At 56.0% G+C, this 14,230-nt stretch overlaps 1 protein-coding gene across 1 annotated transcript; it reads right to left on the bottom strand.

The window, feature by feature from the left end:
- Nucleotides 1-3,766: 3,766 nt before the first annotated feature.
- On the bottom strand, nucleotides 3,767-9,834 carry LOC130481984 (sphingomyelin phosphodiesterase 5-like). Its single transcript, XM_056854777.1, has 7 exons — nucleotides 8,887-9,834; nucleotides 7,613-7,685; nucleotides 6,554-6,694; nucleotides 6,356-6,445; nucleotides 5,948-6,011; nucleotides 5,529-5,679; nucleotides 3,767-3,871 (listed from the first exon to the last, which is right to left on the bottom strand). The coding sequence occupies exons 1-7, from the start codon at nucleotides 9,814-9,816 to the stop codon at nucleotides 3,767-3,769; spliced, it is 1,554 nt and encodes a 517-aa protein (XP_056710755.1). The 5' UTR covers nucleotides 9,817-9,834.
- Between the last annotated feature and the right edge of the window lie 4,396 nt (nucleotides 9,835-14,230).

Here is a 14,230-nt window from a genome sequence, read left to right as displayed (position 1 = left end):
TTAGGTTTAATGATGGAGTTTGGGAATTGTGGGGTGGGGTGGGGGATAAAGATGCCAGTTGAGGTCCTTTTTCTAACTTCCCCCATCAAAACTTCCTTTGAACCAGGCGTGCCAGAGGTGGGCAAAGGGCTCTTCGCTCCCGGTGGGGTTGAGGGCACAGTATTTGAATTCCCCGGCCTGGACTGGACCTTTCTCCAGGTGGGGGAGGGGTGAATGCTCCTTCACAAATCAGCAGGTCAGCCTGGGTTCCCCCACCCCCGCCCCAACACACAATCCTGTGGTTAGTGGTACCTTTGCACTGGGCAGAGGTGCCAGTGGAGCTACTGAACGTGGGGCCCGTCTCATGGGCTTACTGCGCAGCATTAGAAAAGAGGTGGCATCAGGTGGCACCTGTAAAAGCAGAACAGGGGGTCCCCAGCTGTTTTGTGCCTTGCGGGCACCTTTGAAATTCTGACCCGGTGTGGTGGGTGCAGCCTCCCAGCGCAGTTCCTTGTGTCATGGTGGGAGCTGCTGCCCAAACCATGTTCCTTAAAACCTGCACAGCCAGTCAGAAGCCTTGCAGGGGCAAAAGCTCCACCCACTTTCTAAACACACTTGGTGGGCACCACATTGGGGAGAAATAGATGAAGAAAAAGGCAAACCCCCCTCAAAACAACCTGCAGAAAAGTCTGCAAGCGCAAAAGGGGGCTAAAGAACTACCCACTAAGAAGGGCAGCTGCCAGCTTGGCCCGAGAGAGACCAAACCTTGCACCTTCCACTCTTCATTGGGTTGGTGGCTTCATGCAAGAAGCATGCTTGGTATTTGAAGCAAAGAATTGCATTGTGCAGGCTGCCCCATGGCCATTCTCCACCACGGCCATGTGTGCGCAGGGGTGGGGTGGGGGCTGGTGCCCTCCCCTCTGTGTTTCCCGGTTGCCTTCTCAAAGAGGCTTTGGCGATGCTGCCAGTGTGCACTTTGCAGTGTTCAAATATGCCCGGCTATTCTTCTGAGCAGGGCTGGGATTTTCCACCCGCTGCAGGCGAGCCAAGGAATGTCTTGTGCAGCAGCTGATTTTCTCCCTGGGTGAATAGCCCTTTCAAGGAAAGCTGGATGGCCTCAGGGGGCTGGGGGGCAGGCAGGTCTCTCTCCACGCCATGAGCTTCTGCCCCAGTGGCTTCTGAGTGTTTCTGGAAGGCAGCTGGGGAGTCCTTGCTAAATTTTTGGAACAGTCAACTCCAGTCTTTGCAGGCTGAAGGAAACGGCGGGTGTCGAGGCTGGACGGCACCCCTTGACTTGCCACGCACCATTCCTGGGGACGCCAGTTGCGCTGCCTGTTAAGCAGGGTTGGGAGGTGCAGAGCTGACCTCGCCAGGCTGCCTGGCGTTAGCTTGGCAGGGGGCATGAGCGGTTTGGAGGGCTCCTTTCTTGGCAAAAATGGAGAGAGGGGTGAGCCCACGGGTGACGGGAGGGGCACCTGACAGGACATCCGATCCCCCTTTGGCAGCAGCAACCAATTCAATCTCTAGCACTTTGTCCTCTTTTTAAGAAAAGGAGGCCAGCATTTATACTGGCAATTTGCTCCAAGTGTTTGTGGGGAGGGGGCATTTAATACCCCCTCCTGTTTTGGTTGAGTTGCCCTTCCCTGAGGGTCCTAAAAGAGTAACTCCCGAGGGTAGCCGTGTTCATCTGTTGTAGTAAAGGTGCACTTTAAAAACTTGTTTCTGCATCAACCTCACGAGGCAAAGCGTGCTCCATTCCACCATGGAGCGCCTGTCCAGAGCGAAGGGTGGGAGTGGAGCTTCTCTGGATGGACACTGTGGTTGCGCATCTGAGTTGGGGAGCTTCGGTGGGCATAAGCGTTCGCTGTGAAGCTGCTGTCGGGCCACCTGATTCTGTAGAGCTGGGAGACACGAGAGGGGAAGTCCGGTACTCCGTGCGCTCCGTCTCTGCATGCTGCTTCCTTTAGGTGTCTGAACTGCCCCAACAGGGCACACCGGAGCTCCCGAGGGCTGTTACAGGCCAAGGCATGTTGTGGGGGCAGGGAGGAGGCTGCCTTTCCCCCCCCCCCCCGCCTCGCACTATGGCCTCTGCCATGTTTGGGATTTGCCTTCCAAGCATGGAAGGGGCACTGTGTGTACCGTCAACATGACCCAGGGTGGAGGGGGCAAACAACCCCCCCACACACACACCACTCATTGCATTCAGCAAAGGAGGAAAATAAAGGAAAGTTGTGCTTAAGCAGCGGAGGAGCGACGGGAGCAGGGAAAGGGTCGACCTGACAGTGTTTGCCGTGGGCTCTGGCCACAATCCTAGCCTGCATTCCAAGATAAAGCATACAACTGGACAGACTGCATTTTAGATGGGAACGGAGTGATCTTGATAGGCCTGAAAGGCAGACTGAATTCCAGAGCCAAACCAGACTTCCAAAATCACACCGCTCCTCCTGCCTGAACCACCCCAGATTTGGTCGCTGTACCTGGAGTGCTAAGCCTGAGTCCAGAGTTACTGGGCATGACTTTTTAGCCTCTTGCCCAGTGGCAGCCCGCCTCCCAGTCTCCCGGTTCCTTATGAGCCAGCAGCCGCCCAGTGTCTTGGCAAGAGCAAGTCCCCAGACTTTGCTGGGACCCAGCGTATGGGTCTCCTGGTCTGCTTGTATCTCAAGAAAAGGATGCCAAGAGAGCAGTGTGCCCCATGCCTGAAGGGCTCAGCCCCTCTCTCACATGCATTCTCTCTTGTAGGAGATGGGGGCAGGGCCAGGTGAGCTCCAGGAGTCCCCTCACCAGTCAAGATGTGCCCATTTGGGGAGGGGAAAGCAATTCAGGGCATAGTTGTAACCAGCTGCATAGCTGATGGTCTTACTGATTTTTTTTTTTTTTTGAACAAAAGCGTTGCGTTTAGAGCCTGAAAGCCAAGGGTCACCTGGACGTGGTCACCGGGGGGGGGGCACCAGTAGGTTACTGAGAGACAGAGTGAAACCTACACCTAGAGAGGCCCCTTTGGCTCACTGAGTCATTTATTTTGGGCTCATTTTTCACAGGTATTCTGGAAACAAAGAATTGAAGTTTGCAAATGATGTGTTCATTTTTTGTTCCATGTCACAAATTTGAACAGGGTGCAAAGTCATTCTGGACAATTTTCTATTGTGCATGAAAAGGCTTCAATAATCATTACGAAATACAAATCGCAAATGGAGAAACGGAGAGAAATAGTGATGCAGCGGGGGGGGGGCAGTGGAGGGGGGGCTTTTTGAGGTGAGGGTGGACCATTGCAGCTGCATTTTCTTCCCAACAAGCTTGCCTCTGTGTCCCTCCCCTCTCCCTGGGGAGTGACGGCTTCATCACTCACTGCTGGTTGGGCTACCTGAGATGGGGGTTTCCGCTGGGCTCAGCCCCCCCCCGGCCCCCTCCGCCCCGAGGGGGCAGCAGGAAGACCTGGCCCATGGAGACCTCTTTTATAAAACCAGACCGTGCTGGCCAGTCTGCCCCCCCACCCTGCCTCAGCCAGCCCTGGCCCGCAAAGTGTTTGCTTGAAGAGCCGCTCTCCAATGGGGCCGAGTGCGAGAGGGGCAGTGCTGGCACCCCTGGCTCCACAATGAAGCCGCCGTTCCTTCACTTCCCGGTTGGCAACCGTTCTCTTCCTCTCTGTCAGAGAGTTGGCAGGGGGCCCAACTGCCACGCTGTCCAAGTGCTGGAGCAGGGCCCTTCGACCGCAGGGTGCTCAAAGGGGCATCTCGGTCTTCCTTGCCCACGGGCGTCCCCACCTTCCTGGCTCTGCAGCAGGCAAGTGTCACGCTCCGGGCTGTGCCTCAGGAGCCACCAAGAGTCGCAGTCCCACGGGCATGTGGTCAGAGCAGGTGGCCAGCTGGGTGATGAAAGAGACCCTCTCCACGACCTGGGGGTAAAGAGAGGGAGGAGGCTCAGCAAGAGCAATGGAGCAAGCGGGCGGCAAGAGCAGGGAAAGGGGCAGAGCTCAAGTGCGGGGCAGGCAGGGCAGGGAAAACCACCACGCCCACCGCGCACGGTCTGTGCCCCTGCCGATGAACCCAGGAAGAATTTGCCTCCAAAGTGCACACAGCCCCCCACCCCCACCCCGATCTTTGGCCCTTCACATAAGAGCCAGGAGAAGGCGGCCCAGCAGCCAAGTCTGCGGATGAACTAAGTTATTCAGGATGGCGCAAACCAAAGCGGACTGTGAAAAGCTCCATAAGGCGCTCTCTGAATTCGGTGTCTGGGCAACATGGTGGCCAATGAGATTCAAGGTGGGCAAGTGTCAGGTGATGCGCTCCGGATCAAAAAATCACAACGTTAAATATAGACTGATGGGGACTGAACCGGCTGAGACTGAGAGGGAAAGAGATCTGGGTACTGAAGGGGAAAGCTTGAGGAAAACCTCGACCCAGTGTGCAGCAGCAATGAAAAAGGCAAACTCCAGGCTGAGAATGATTAGGACAGGCCTGACCAAAACAGCCAAGGTTGTAACGCCCTTGTATCCATCTGTGGTGTGTGGCTTCACCTGGGCTGCTGCGTGGAGTAGCTGCTGGCCACATCAAAGGATATTGTAGAGCTGAAGAAAGTACTGAAGAGGCTTAGTGGGTTGGTGCACCTTTCCTATGAGGAGATTAGGGGGCTGTCCTTGTGTGGAAAAAGGTGACTAAGGGGACAGGGCATGGCAGAAGTTTATAAAATTGTCCATGGGGGAGAGACAGTGGACAGAGGGAACCTTGTCTCTCTGTCCCATAACAGTGACTGGAACTGAGGGGAACCCAGTGAAGTTCATACGGGACTGCACCAAAGGAAAGGCTCCTTTACTCAATGAGTAATGAAAATGTGGAATTCACTGCCAGTGGATGGAGTGATGGCCACAGGCAGGGATAGATGGCTTTAAAAAGGGATCCGACATTAACGCAGGAGAGGCCTGACCGTGGTTACTGGACGCTCCGCATTCAGGAGCCCAACTGCTGAAGCGCAGTGCTGGGAAGCCGCCCCAGGCCGGCCTGGGCCCCTCTGCCCTGGTCGCTGGCCCTCCAGAGCGGCTTCACTGTCCACTGTGTGAAAGAGGGTGCAGGACTGGCCGGGCTGTTCCGAGGCCGGGTGCGAAGCTCTGCCATTCTCCCTGCGCCATGTTTGTCCGGAAGCCATAAACACAGTTGTGGGGCCTATCAACAGAACACTCCGCACACATTCTTTGGGTATCTCTGGTGCTTTTGAGTGGTCAGCTAGTTTCATGCTGGGGGCGGGGGGCCATTTACCTTCTGCCCTGGGAGGGAGCCCTGCCTCCCACCCTGGCTCCAAAGAGCAAGGACCAAAAGCCAGGAGTCCCCCATGCCCCAGCCTCTCTCCCATCACCAGTAGGGCAGCACGGCTCACCACAGGTCTGCCTGCTGCCAGGACGTCCCTCCTCTGCGCCTCTACCCCTGCCACTTCTCCCTGCATGGCACAGGCATTCAGGGAGGGGAGGGTCTGCTGGCACTCTGGGTCCCACCCAATGCAAGGTCCAAGAGAGCAAACATGCCCCCCAGGACCTGCATGCCCCCAGCTTCCCAGCTCACTGTTTTCAGCTGTGCTGGGCCCTGGTGCTCCCGGTAAAGGATGTAGTCAATGCGGCGCCCCTCGCTCGTGCTTGCTGAAAGGTCGGGGCACGCCTTCCCCTGGATGGGGCCTGCCAGGTACTTTTGCCGCCCCTCTGCATGCTCTAGAGTCCTGGAAGAAAAGAAGAACCCAGCAAGGGGAGAAATTGCCCTCACAAGCTGCTGCCATCTTCCTGCCCCCTCCTCCTGCCCAGGAGGAAAGCAATGGAAGATACCCCCTCTTGGCCAAAGTTTTGGGGGTGGCAGATCCAATACACCAATCCTGCCCACCCCCGCTAGATTTCCTATCCACAGTGCCCCCCCCCCCAGCAAGTGAAGAGCAGGACACCTTGACAGCCCAAGGGGGCTTCCCAGCCCACCCCACCCTCTGGTCCCCTCACCTCTTCATGGTCTCCGGGGTCGCCACAGCTTCATCGTAGATCTCCAGGTAGTTCATCAGGGTGCCTGGGGAGGTCAGGGAAGCCATTTTAGCCTCTGGTGGACAAGCAGGAGCCTCTCTCCCCACCACCCCACCACTGTGTCATGCCAAGCTAGAGGGACAGGTCCTGTGTCAGAGTGGAGGTTCAGGCAGCTCTCAGTCACGGGGGGGGGGGAGGGGCTCCCCTCCTTATTCCCACCCTTGGGCAAAAGCTTCCCAAGCCAGCCGAACAGAGAGCCATGTGTTGGACTCTCTAGGGAGGTCCCCTGGTGCAGGAGGCAAGGCTTTTGAGCACCAGGAATCCCACAGAGTGCCTCTGCTCGGGGCCTTCCACCCCTTGGGGACTGGAGGGGGTGAGGGAGGCACCCACCAAGAGCCCATGGCTTGTCCTGCCCCGGCCCGATGCGACATGGGTCTTTATACAGGCTGAAGATATCGTGGGCCTGCTCCAGATGGTCGTCTGGGGAGAAAGGGGTGTGTGAGTGGGGGGAGGGCGGGGGCAGCCCCGGGCGCCCCCTTCCAGCCGGTCGGCTGCGCCTCCTGCCTGCTTCTCCTGCCCGGATCCCACCTGGGGAGCAGTTGTCGAAGTTGAGATCCCCGCACAAGATATCGAAGGCCACCACGTCTCCCGGCTGAGCGTGGGTGTCCTGGAACTCCTGTGCCCAACGGAGAGCCAGGGTCAGCTGGTCGCACCGGATCTGCGCGTCAGCTGTGGAGGTGGACAGAAATTGGGCTGTGTTAGTCTCTGGGCACACCCTTCGCAAAGACACACATCAAAAACTGCTGGGAGAAGCTGCAAGAAAGGCCAGGTTTCCAGACAGGTAAAAAGGTTTTAAGAAAAACCCTGCACTGGCAGCTTTAAAAAAATTATCAAGTTAACAAAAAAGCGCTGCTGAAAAGCTCTTGTCGGTAGCAGGGCCCAGAGCGGGTAGACGGACCTCCGCCCGGAAGCTTCATCTGCTCATCTTCAGTGGGACATAACGAGGCTTCAAATGACACAAGTTATGCTACAGAGGCAGTAGTCAATCAGGGGAACTCACTGTCACAAGATGTCGAGATGACAGTTTAAGTTGTTTTAAGTAGCATTGGATAAATACAGAGAAGCCTGCCGTGACAAACTGCCGGAAGGGCCTTTTCCACATTCCACAGCAGCTCCCCTCTGGCCATCAGCTGCCAGTAGCAGGGGTGGGCGACCCTTCCCCTCTTGCCCCGCCAGGGAGCTTTCCCGGGGCTTTCTCTGTCCAGCCCCCATGAGTGAGAGAGTGGTGGGAGAGGTCCCGTGGGGTGGCCCGGGCATGGCTGTTCTTGCATTCTTGAGGGCCGGGTTGCAGCCAGGTCAGGAGGGCAAGAGAGACCCATGCCTCGTACCCCCCCGTCTAGGGTTGCCAGCCTCCAGGTGGGGCCAGGAGATCTCCTGCAGTTACACCTGAGCTCCAGACAACAGAGATCCGTTCCCCTGGAGAAAAACGGCTGCCTTGGAAAGTGGGCCAGATGACCTTATAGCACATGGAGGTCCCTCCTCCCCAGGCTCCAGCCCCCCCCCCGCCCACAAGTCTCCAGGAGCTTCCCAGTCAGCCAGTTGGAAACATGTGCCTGTCTTCTGCAGGAGGGAAGCACCAACACTTACTTTCTGGGGCGTGCAGGTGGGTGCAGTTCAAGTATCCCACAATCCTTTGCCCTTGGGAAGCTCCCAGCTGCACCTGAGACATGCAAAGAAGGAAGTGGTTACAGGAGGAACCGCAGGCAGGCAGAGCGGGGCAGCTCAAGCCGGCCCAGCCAACCCCAGGCAGGATTCTGGAAGGAGAACTGCCCTCCCCCAATCTCCAGCTGCAGCCAGAGGAAGCAAGGAGTGGCCAGCCCTGCCCCCACCCCAGTGACACCCCCCCTGGGCAAATGTGGGGAAACAGCAGGTCCTCCCCAGGCCAGTGCTGGTGGGTGTCAACCAGTCAGGCCCCCTTCCCCAAAAGGCCCTGGCCAGCAGACCCAAAAAGCAGGAGCAGGAGGACTTGGGTCTTCTGGAAAATCACTAGAGTTACCAGGTCCCTCTTTGCCAATGGCGGAATGTTTTGGAGGCGGAGCCTGAGGAGGGTGGGGTTTGGGGAGGGGAGGGACTTCAATGCCATAGAGCCCAATTGCCAAAGTGGCCATTTTTCTCCAGGTGAGCTGTTCTCTATCTGCTGGAGATCAGTCGTAATAGCAGGAGATCGCCAGCTAGTACCTGGAGGTTGGCAACCCTAAAAATCACGGCTGACTTCCAGATGTGGCTGCTCAGGAACAAGAGATGACATCCTCTGCCCATGCCCAGGGGTACTACTCCCTTACTCAACTGGAGCACTCCTAGAGTTGCCAACCTCCAGGTACTAGCTGAAGACCTCCTGCTATTAAGACTGATCTCCAGCCGACAGAGATCAGTTCACCTGGAGAAAATGGCCGCTTTGGCAATTGGACTATACGGCATTGAACTCCCTCCCCTCCCCAATCCCTGCCCTCCTCAGGCTCTGCCCCAAAAACCTCCCACCAATGGCAAAGAGGGACCTGGCAATCCTAAGCATTCCCAATTGCGTAGAATGCCTGCTCAGGTAGGCCAGTTCTGTCAGAGCCGAAGTTAGCTGAAGGCTGAGCCAAGGGGGCACAATCAGTAGCCCACAGAGGACTCCAAAGAGGATGCATGGGCAAGGGTTGAGTCCGGGCGGCAGAGCCTCTGCATGGCAAGCAGAGGGTGCCCCGTTCCGTCCCTGGCCGCAGGTAAGGGGTGACAGGAAAGATGCCCCCCTGGCGGAGGAGAGGATGCTGCCAGGCGGAGGAGAGGACGCTGACCTCCCTAGAAGAAGGGTCTGGCCTGGGGCAAGGCAGCGCCCGGCCCCTGTGTTCGTCCCCGGGCCCCCAGTGCTCCCCCCTCACCTGCGCGCAGAGCAGTCCTTTGGAGGCGAAGGCGTCTTCCCCTCTGCCGTTGGGGTAGCAGTGGTACTGCACGGCCAGCACAGGGTAGCGGCTGGCCAGGAAGAGCCCGCTGTTCAGCAGCTTCAAGGTCGCGTGGCCCAGCAGCCCGCAGGTGCCCACATCGTGGATGATGTGCTCGAAGTAGGGGCCGAGCAGGCGGAGGAGGCGTGCGGTGGCATCCCGGTCGAACACCTCCTGCAGGCACAGGAAGTCCATGCCCGGAGGGAAGGAGGCCGTGATCTCCCAGGGCGGAGTGGCCTTCCCTTCCCAGAGGGGCCCCTCAATGGCCACATCGCCGTCCGCTGCAGGGTAGCTCCGGCATGCCCGGGGAGGGCTGGATTCCATGGCCCCATACTTCTGCCCGCCGGTGCCGTTGCAGACACCCCCTCTGGAGCTCCTCTCGTGGGACGGGGTGGCCTGTCCTGCAGCTCGCCCGAGGGCTTGCCCGATCTGCGCAGCACGCCGCTGGGTCTGTGCCAGGTTGCTGAATTTGGCCAGGCCGTCCGGCAGGAGGCAAACATTGGCGCTGACAAAGTGGAAGGCCTTGCCCTTACCGGGCAGCACCCACTCCTCTGGCGAGGCCTGGCTGGGCGTGTGCTGGTAGGCGAAGGGGCGGCGTGCCGCCTGCAGGGGCAGCCACAGCAGCAGGCCCAGCAGGCAGAAGGGCAGGTAGAAGACCAGCAGCAGCAGCAGCAGGGGCCCCTTGGCCAGGACCCGGAGGGCGTGGGGCGGCGGGCACGCCTGGCTCCGGTGCTCCTGCTTCTCCGCGGTGGTCTGCTGCAGGGCCAGCAGCTGGCTCAGCAGCCAGTAGCTGGGGTACAGGAGTTCTCTGGCCACGGCATCCGCGCCCCCCAAGAAGCGGCTGGAGTAGGGGGACTGTCGCAGGCCCATGGCTGTTCGGAGCTGTCAAGGGGTGAGAAGGCTGGCCTCTCAGTCACCACAGACCCTGCAAGAGAGAAAGGGCAGGCGTAGGGTTGCCGACCTCCAGGGACTAGCTGGAGATCTCCTGCTATTACAACTGATCTCCAGCCGATAGAGATCAGTTCCCCTGGAGAAAATGGCCACTTTGGCCATTGGACTCTATGGCATTGAAGACCCTCCCCTCCTCAAACCCCACCCTCCTCAGGCTCCACCCCTCAAACCTCCAGCTGGTGGTGAAGAGGGACCTGGTGACCCTAAGCAGGCGTGAAGAGTTGGGGTGGCAGCAGAAGAGGGCCCTGGGGCCCTGGGAGTTCTGCACCCCCACAATAGGGGAGCAATGTGCTCTAGATTACTGCAATGTGATCGCCATTGGGCTGCACTTGAAGACTGTCTGGAAGCTGCAGCAGGTGCAGAATGCTGTGGCGAGGGTGTTGACTGGAGTGGGTCGTAGGGACTGTTGTCACTCCAGTCTTGCTCCATCTGCGCTGGGTTCCGTTCTTCCAGGCCCAATTCAAGGTGCTGGTCTTAGGGTTGCCAGGTCCCTCTTTGCCACCGTTGGGAGGTTTCTGGGGTGGAGCCTGAGGAGGGCGGGGTTTGGGGAGGAACTTCAATGCCATAGAGTCCAATGGCCAAAGCAGTCATTTTCTCCAGGGGAACTGATCTCTATCGGCTGGAGATCAGTTGTAATAGCAGGAGATCTCCAGCTAGCGCCTGGAGGTTGGCAACCCTAGCTGGTCTTAACTTTTAAAGCCCTGCACAGCCTGGAACCAAACATACCTCAAGGACCATCTCCGCCCATAAGAACCTACCCGCTCACTCCAGTCATCTTTGGGACCCTGCTCCGGTTGACCCCGCCACGTGAAGCAAGATAGGTGGCTAGCAGAGAAAGGGTTTTCACAGTTGTGGCACCAAAACTGGAACTCCTTGCCCAGGGAGATTCCTCTCTCTCTCTCTCTCTATACCGGTGTCTTTTGCCAGAGGGCGAATTATTTTTGGTTTCATTTGGCATGCCCCCAATAACGGTCACGGGCCCGCCTTCATGTTTCAAGGGTTGTTTGTTAGTATGTTTTATTTAATTATTTTATAATTTTAAATTTATTTTTAATTGTTTAAACATTATAATATTTTTTATGTGTGCCGGCTTGGAGACCCTGATTGGGTGGAAAGGAGGCATAAAAATGTTTTAAATAAATAGTAGTTTGGGGCTGGTGCCAACTCCCCAGTCTTTCTGAGCTCCTCCTGCCTTTTCTTCTTCTTTTTTTAACTGCCCCTGCTTTATCACAACCTCGTTTTCCAGGAATGGCATTTTTGCCGGAGGAGTTCTCCTTCTTCAGCCTGACCTGTGTCGGCAGGCAGCAGGGCTCTTGGGAGGGACCGGTGGTGTTTTGCCAAGTTTGAAACGGCGACTGGGACTGCAAGGAGTTGTCAGCTGCTCTGCAAATATTTTACTTATATTTTACCGCTTTACTCTGCTCTGGTTAGCCCTCACCTAGAGTACTGTGTTCAGTTTTGGGCACTGCAATTTATGAAAGATGTAGACAAGCTGGAACGTGTCCAGAGGAGGGCAACAAAGATGGTGAGGGGTCTGGAGACCAAGTCCTATGAGGAAAGGTTGAAGGAGCTGGGTATGTTTAGCCTGAAGAAGAGAAGACTGAGAGGGGATAGGAGAACCATGTTCAAGTACTTGAAGGGCTGTCATAGAGAGGAGGGTGCTGAGTTGTTTTCTGTTGCTCAAGAAGGTCGGACCAGAACCAACGAGTTGAAATGAAATCAAAAGAGTTTCCGTATAGACATTAGGAAGAACTTTCTAACAGTCAGAGCGGTTCCCCAGTGGAACAGGCTTCCTCGGGAGGTGGTGAGTTCTCCTTCCCTGGAGGTTTTTAAGAAGAGGTTAGATGGCCATCTGTCAGCAATGCTGATTCTGTGACCTTGGGCAGATGATGAGAGGGAGGGCATCTTGGCCATCTTCTGGTCACTAGGTGTGGAGGGGGAGGTAGTTGTGAATTTCCTGCATTGTGCAGGGGGTTGACCCTGGTGGTCCCTTCCAATTCTATGATTCTACCCCTCTTGGGATCTGCATGTGTCTAGCCAGGCAGGGTGGGGCTTCTCACCTTCCGTGTGCGCAATTGCCAGCCATTCAGAGGGTCTCCAACGTTCAAGAGAATAATTGAGAATGCAAACCTGGCGGTCTTTTGGTCACCAACACCCGGTGGGCGCCTCCTTTGCCTGCCATCAGGTAAGGGCTCCCAAGAGGGGCCACCCCCGCCCCGACTTCATGCCCTCATGGAGGCCGGGAAGAGCTCAGCTCGGAGAGAGACAAGATAGAGCCGATCCTGGGAAGAGAAGACTATGGGAGGGAGGGCTGAATACTCCCTGCCTCTCCCAGAGGGGAGAGGCTTCATTAAAAAAACCCTCTAGTGAGGAAGCCACGATTCCCCTACTAAAGGGACGGAAAGATGGGCTCCCCCCAGCCTCCTTAATTCCTAGCCTTCGAGGATTCACCTTTCCCACCCCACGGCCAAAATGGCAGCAGCTTCTTCCCCTCTGCCTCCTGCCAAGGCTGGGCAACGCAAGCCCCGTCTGCCCAGCCCCATGGGAGTTCTGAGGGAAGTTCCCAGGGGGAGCCAGCGTGGTGTAGTGGTTTAGAGCGGTGGTTAGGAGCGGTGGACTCTAATCTGGAGAACCGGGTTCGATTCCCCACTCCTACCTACACACGAAGCCGGCTGGGTGACCTTGGGCTAGTCACAGCTCTCTTAGAGCTCTCTCAGCCCCACCTACCTCACAGGGTGTCTGTTGTGAGGAGGGGGGAGGGGGGCGATTGTGAGCTGGTTTGATTCTCCCTTAAGTGGTAAAGAAAGTCGGCATATAAAAACCAACTCTTCTTCTTTTTCTTCTCCTCCTCCTCCTCCTCCTCCTCCTTCTCCTCCTCCAGCAAGCCAGCCCACATCCCTTGCAGCTTTGCGGGCAAACCTGCAGTGTTCTGGGTGGGGGCCCATTTCTGGAGGTCGCAGTTCTGAGGGAGGCAGATGTGCACACAGCAGAGGCAGAACGTGCACGGGAAGGGAGGACTTGCAGAGAGGAAGGGGCCGGCCTGACTCTCCTGCCTGCCACTGCTGGGCTGTCCCAGGGAGGTGGGGGTTCAGCAGAGACCCACAACGCAACCTGCCCCATCCTGCCCAGAAAGAAAGAAAGCAGGCGTCCAGTTTTGGCTCACTTGTTTGAGAGATGTTAAAAATAACCAAAGAAGTTGCAGCAGCATGATCATGGCCCCCAAGTCGCAGCAGGGGCCAGAAGCTGTCACACATGGGGGAAGGGGCAGAAGACCCCCAATGCTGCTCCGGAAAGCAGGGAAATCAAGAGTGTGGCTGAGAAACCCAATAAAGATGAGCAAATAGGATGAACATTTCATGCAATGGCTGAAGCCTCCAAACAGAGGAGGAGAAGGGAACTTAGAGGTTATAGAAGTGGGGGTGAGGACAGAGATGCTGCCTATAACCCCCACAGCTGCATGGTTGCACACACAAGAAAGGGAAGCAGTCAAACCCCTACCGCTTCTCCATCTTCCTTGCTATGCACACACACACCCCAGAACCTCTGCTCCTTCAAAACAGCTCCTGGGACTTTCACCCACTTCCTATTCCTGCCCCTTGAAGCTCAGTCCCAATGGCAGCAGGCAGACATAGAAACCCAGAAACAGAGCTGCCCCCCCCTCAAAGACCATCTAGTTCAACCCCCTGCACAATGAAGGACATTCACAACTCCCTCTCCCCCCACTCCACCAGTGACCCCTACTCCATGGCCAGAAGATGGGGAAAAAAACCTCCACCGTATTTGCTACCCCTCCCAATTTAGTATTGTTGCCGGCCTGAGTGATAGTGAGCCTGTACCTGTGGTTTCCATATGAATCTCATGAGTAAAGCATAAACGTAAGGGTTTACAAAAAGGTTTATAGAGACTTATTTCTCTAAACAGAACTGTTTTGTTTTTGTTTTTAATTTTTATTATTTTTCAAACTTATTCACATTTAATTATATCATTCCAATCATAGTATATAATATGAACAATTTCTATCTTATCACTAAAATATATATATAATTAACTTCCCCTCTCCCCTCCTCTATCCATTTAATATCTTTATTTCTCTCTTTGTGATTAAAGTCTAATTCATTATAATAACTCACGTTTATCATTACCTTAAAATCTAATCTTTAACTTTGGTATCTTACCATAGTTACTTCAAACAATTTGAATTAGATCAAAGCATATCCCTTACGGAATCCCTTACGGATTCCGTGGACTGCCAAAAAAACAAATCAGTGGGTTATAGATCAAATCAAGCCTGAACTGACCCTAGAAGCTAAAATGACTAAACTGAGGCTGTCGT

Source organism: Euleptes europaea, chromosome 8, assembly GCF_029931775.1.
Source record: "Euleptes europaea isolate rEulEur1 chromosome 8, rEulEur1.hap1, whole genome shotgun sequence".
Lineage (NCBI taxonomy): Eukaryota > Metazoa > Chordata > Lepidosauria > Squamata > Sphaerodactylidae > Euleptes > Euleptes europaea.
The sequence above is the reverse complement of the archived record's forward strand: the minus strand, read 5'-3'. Positions and strand labels throughout refer to the sequence as shown.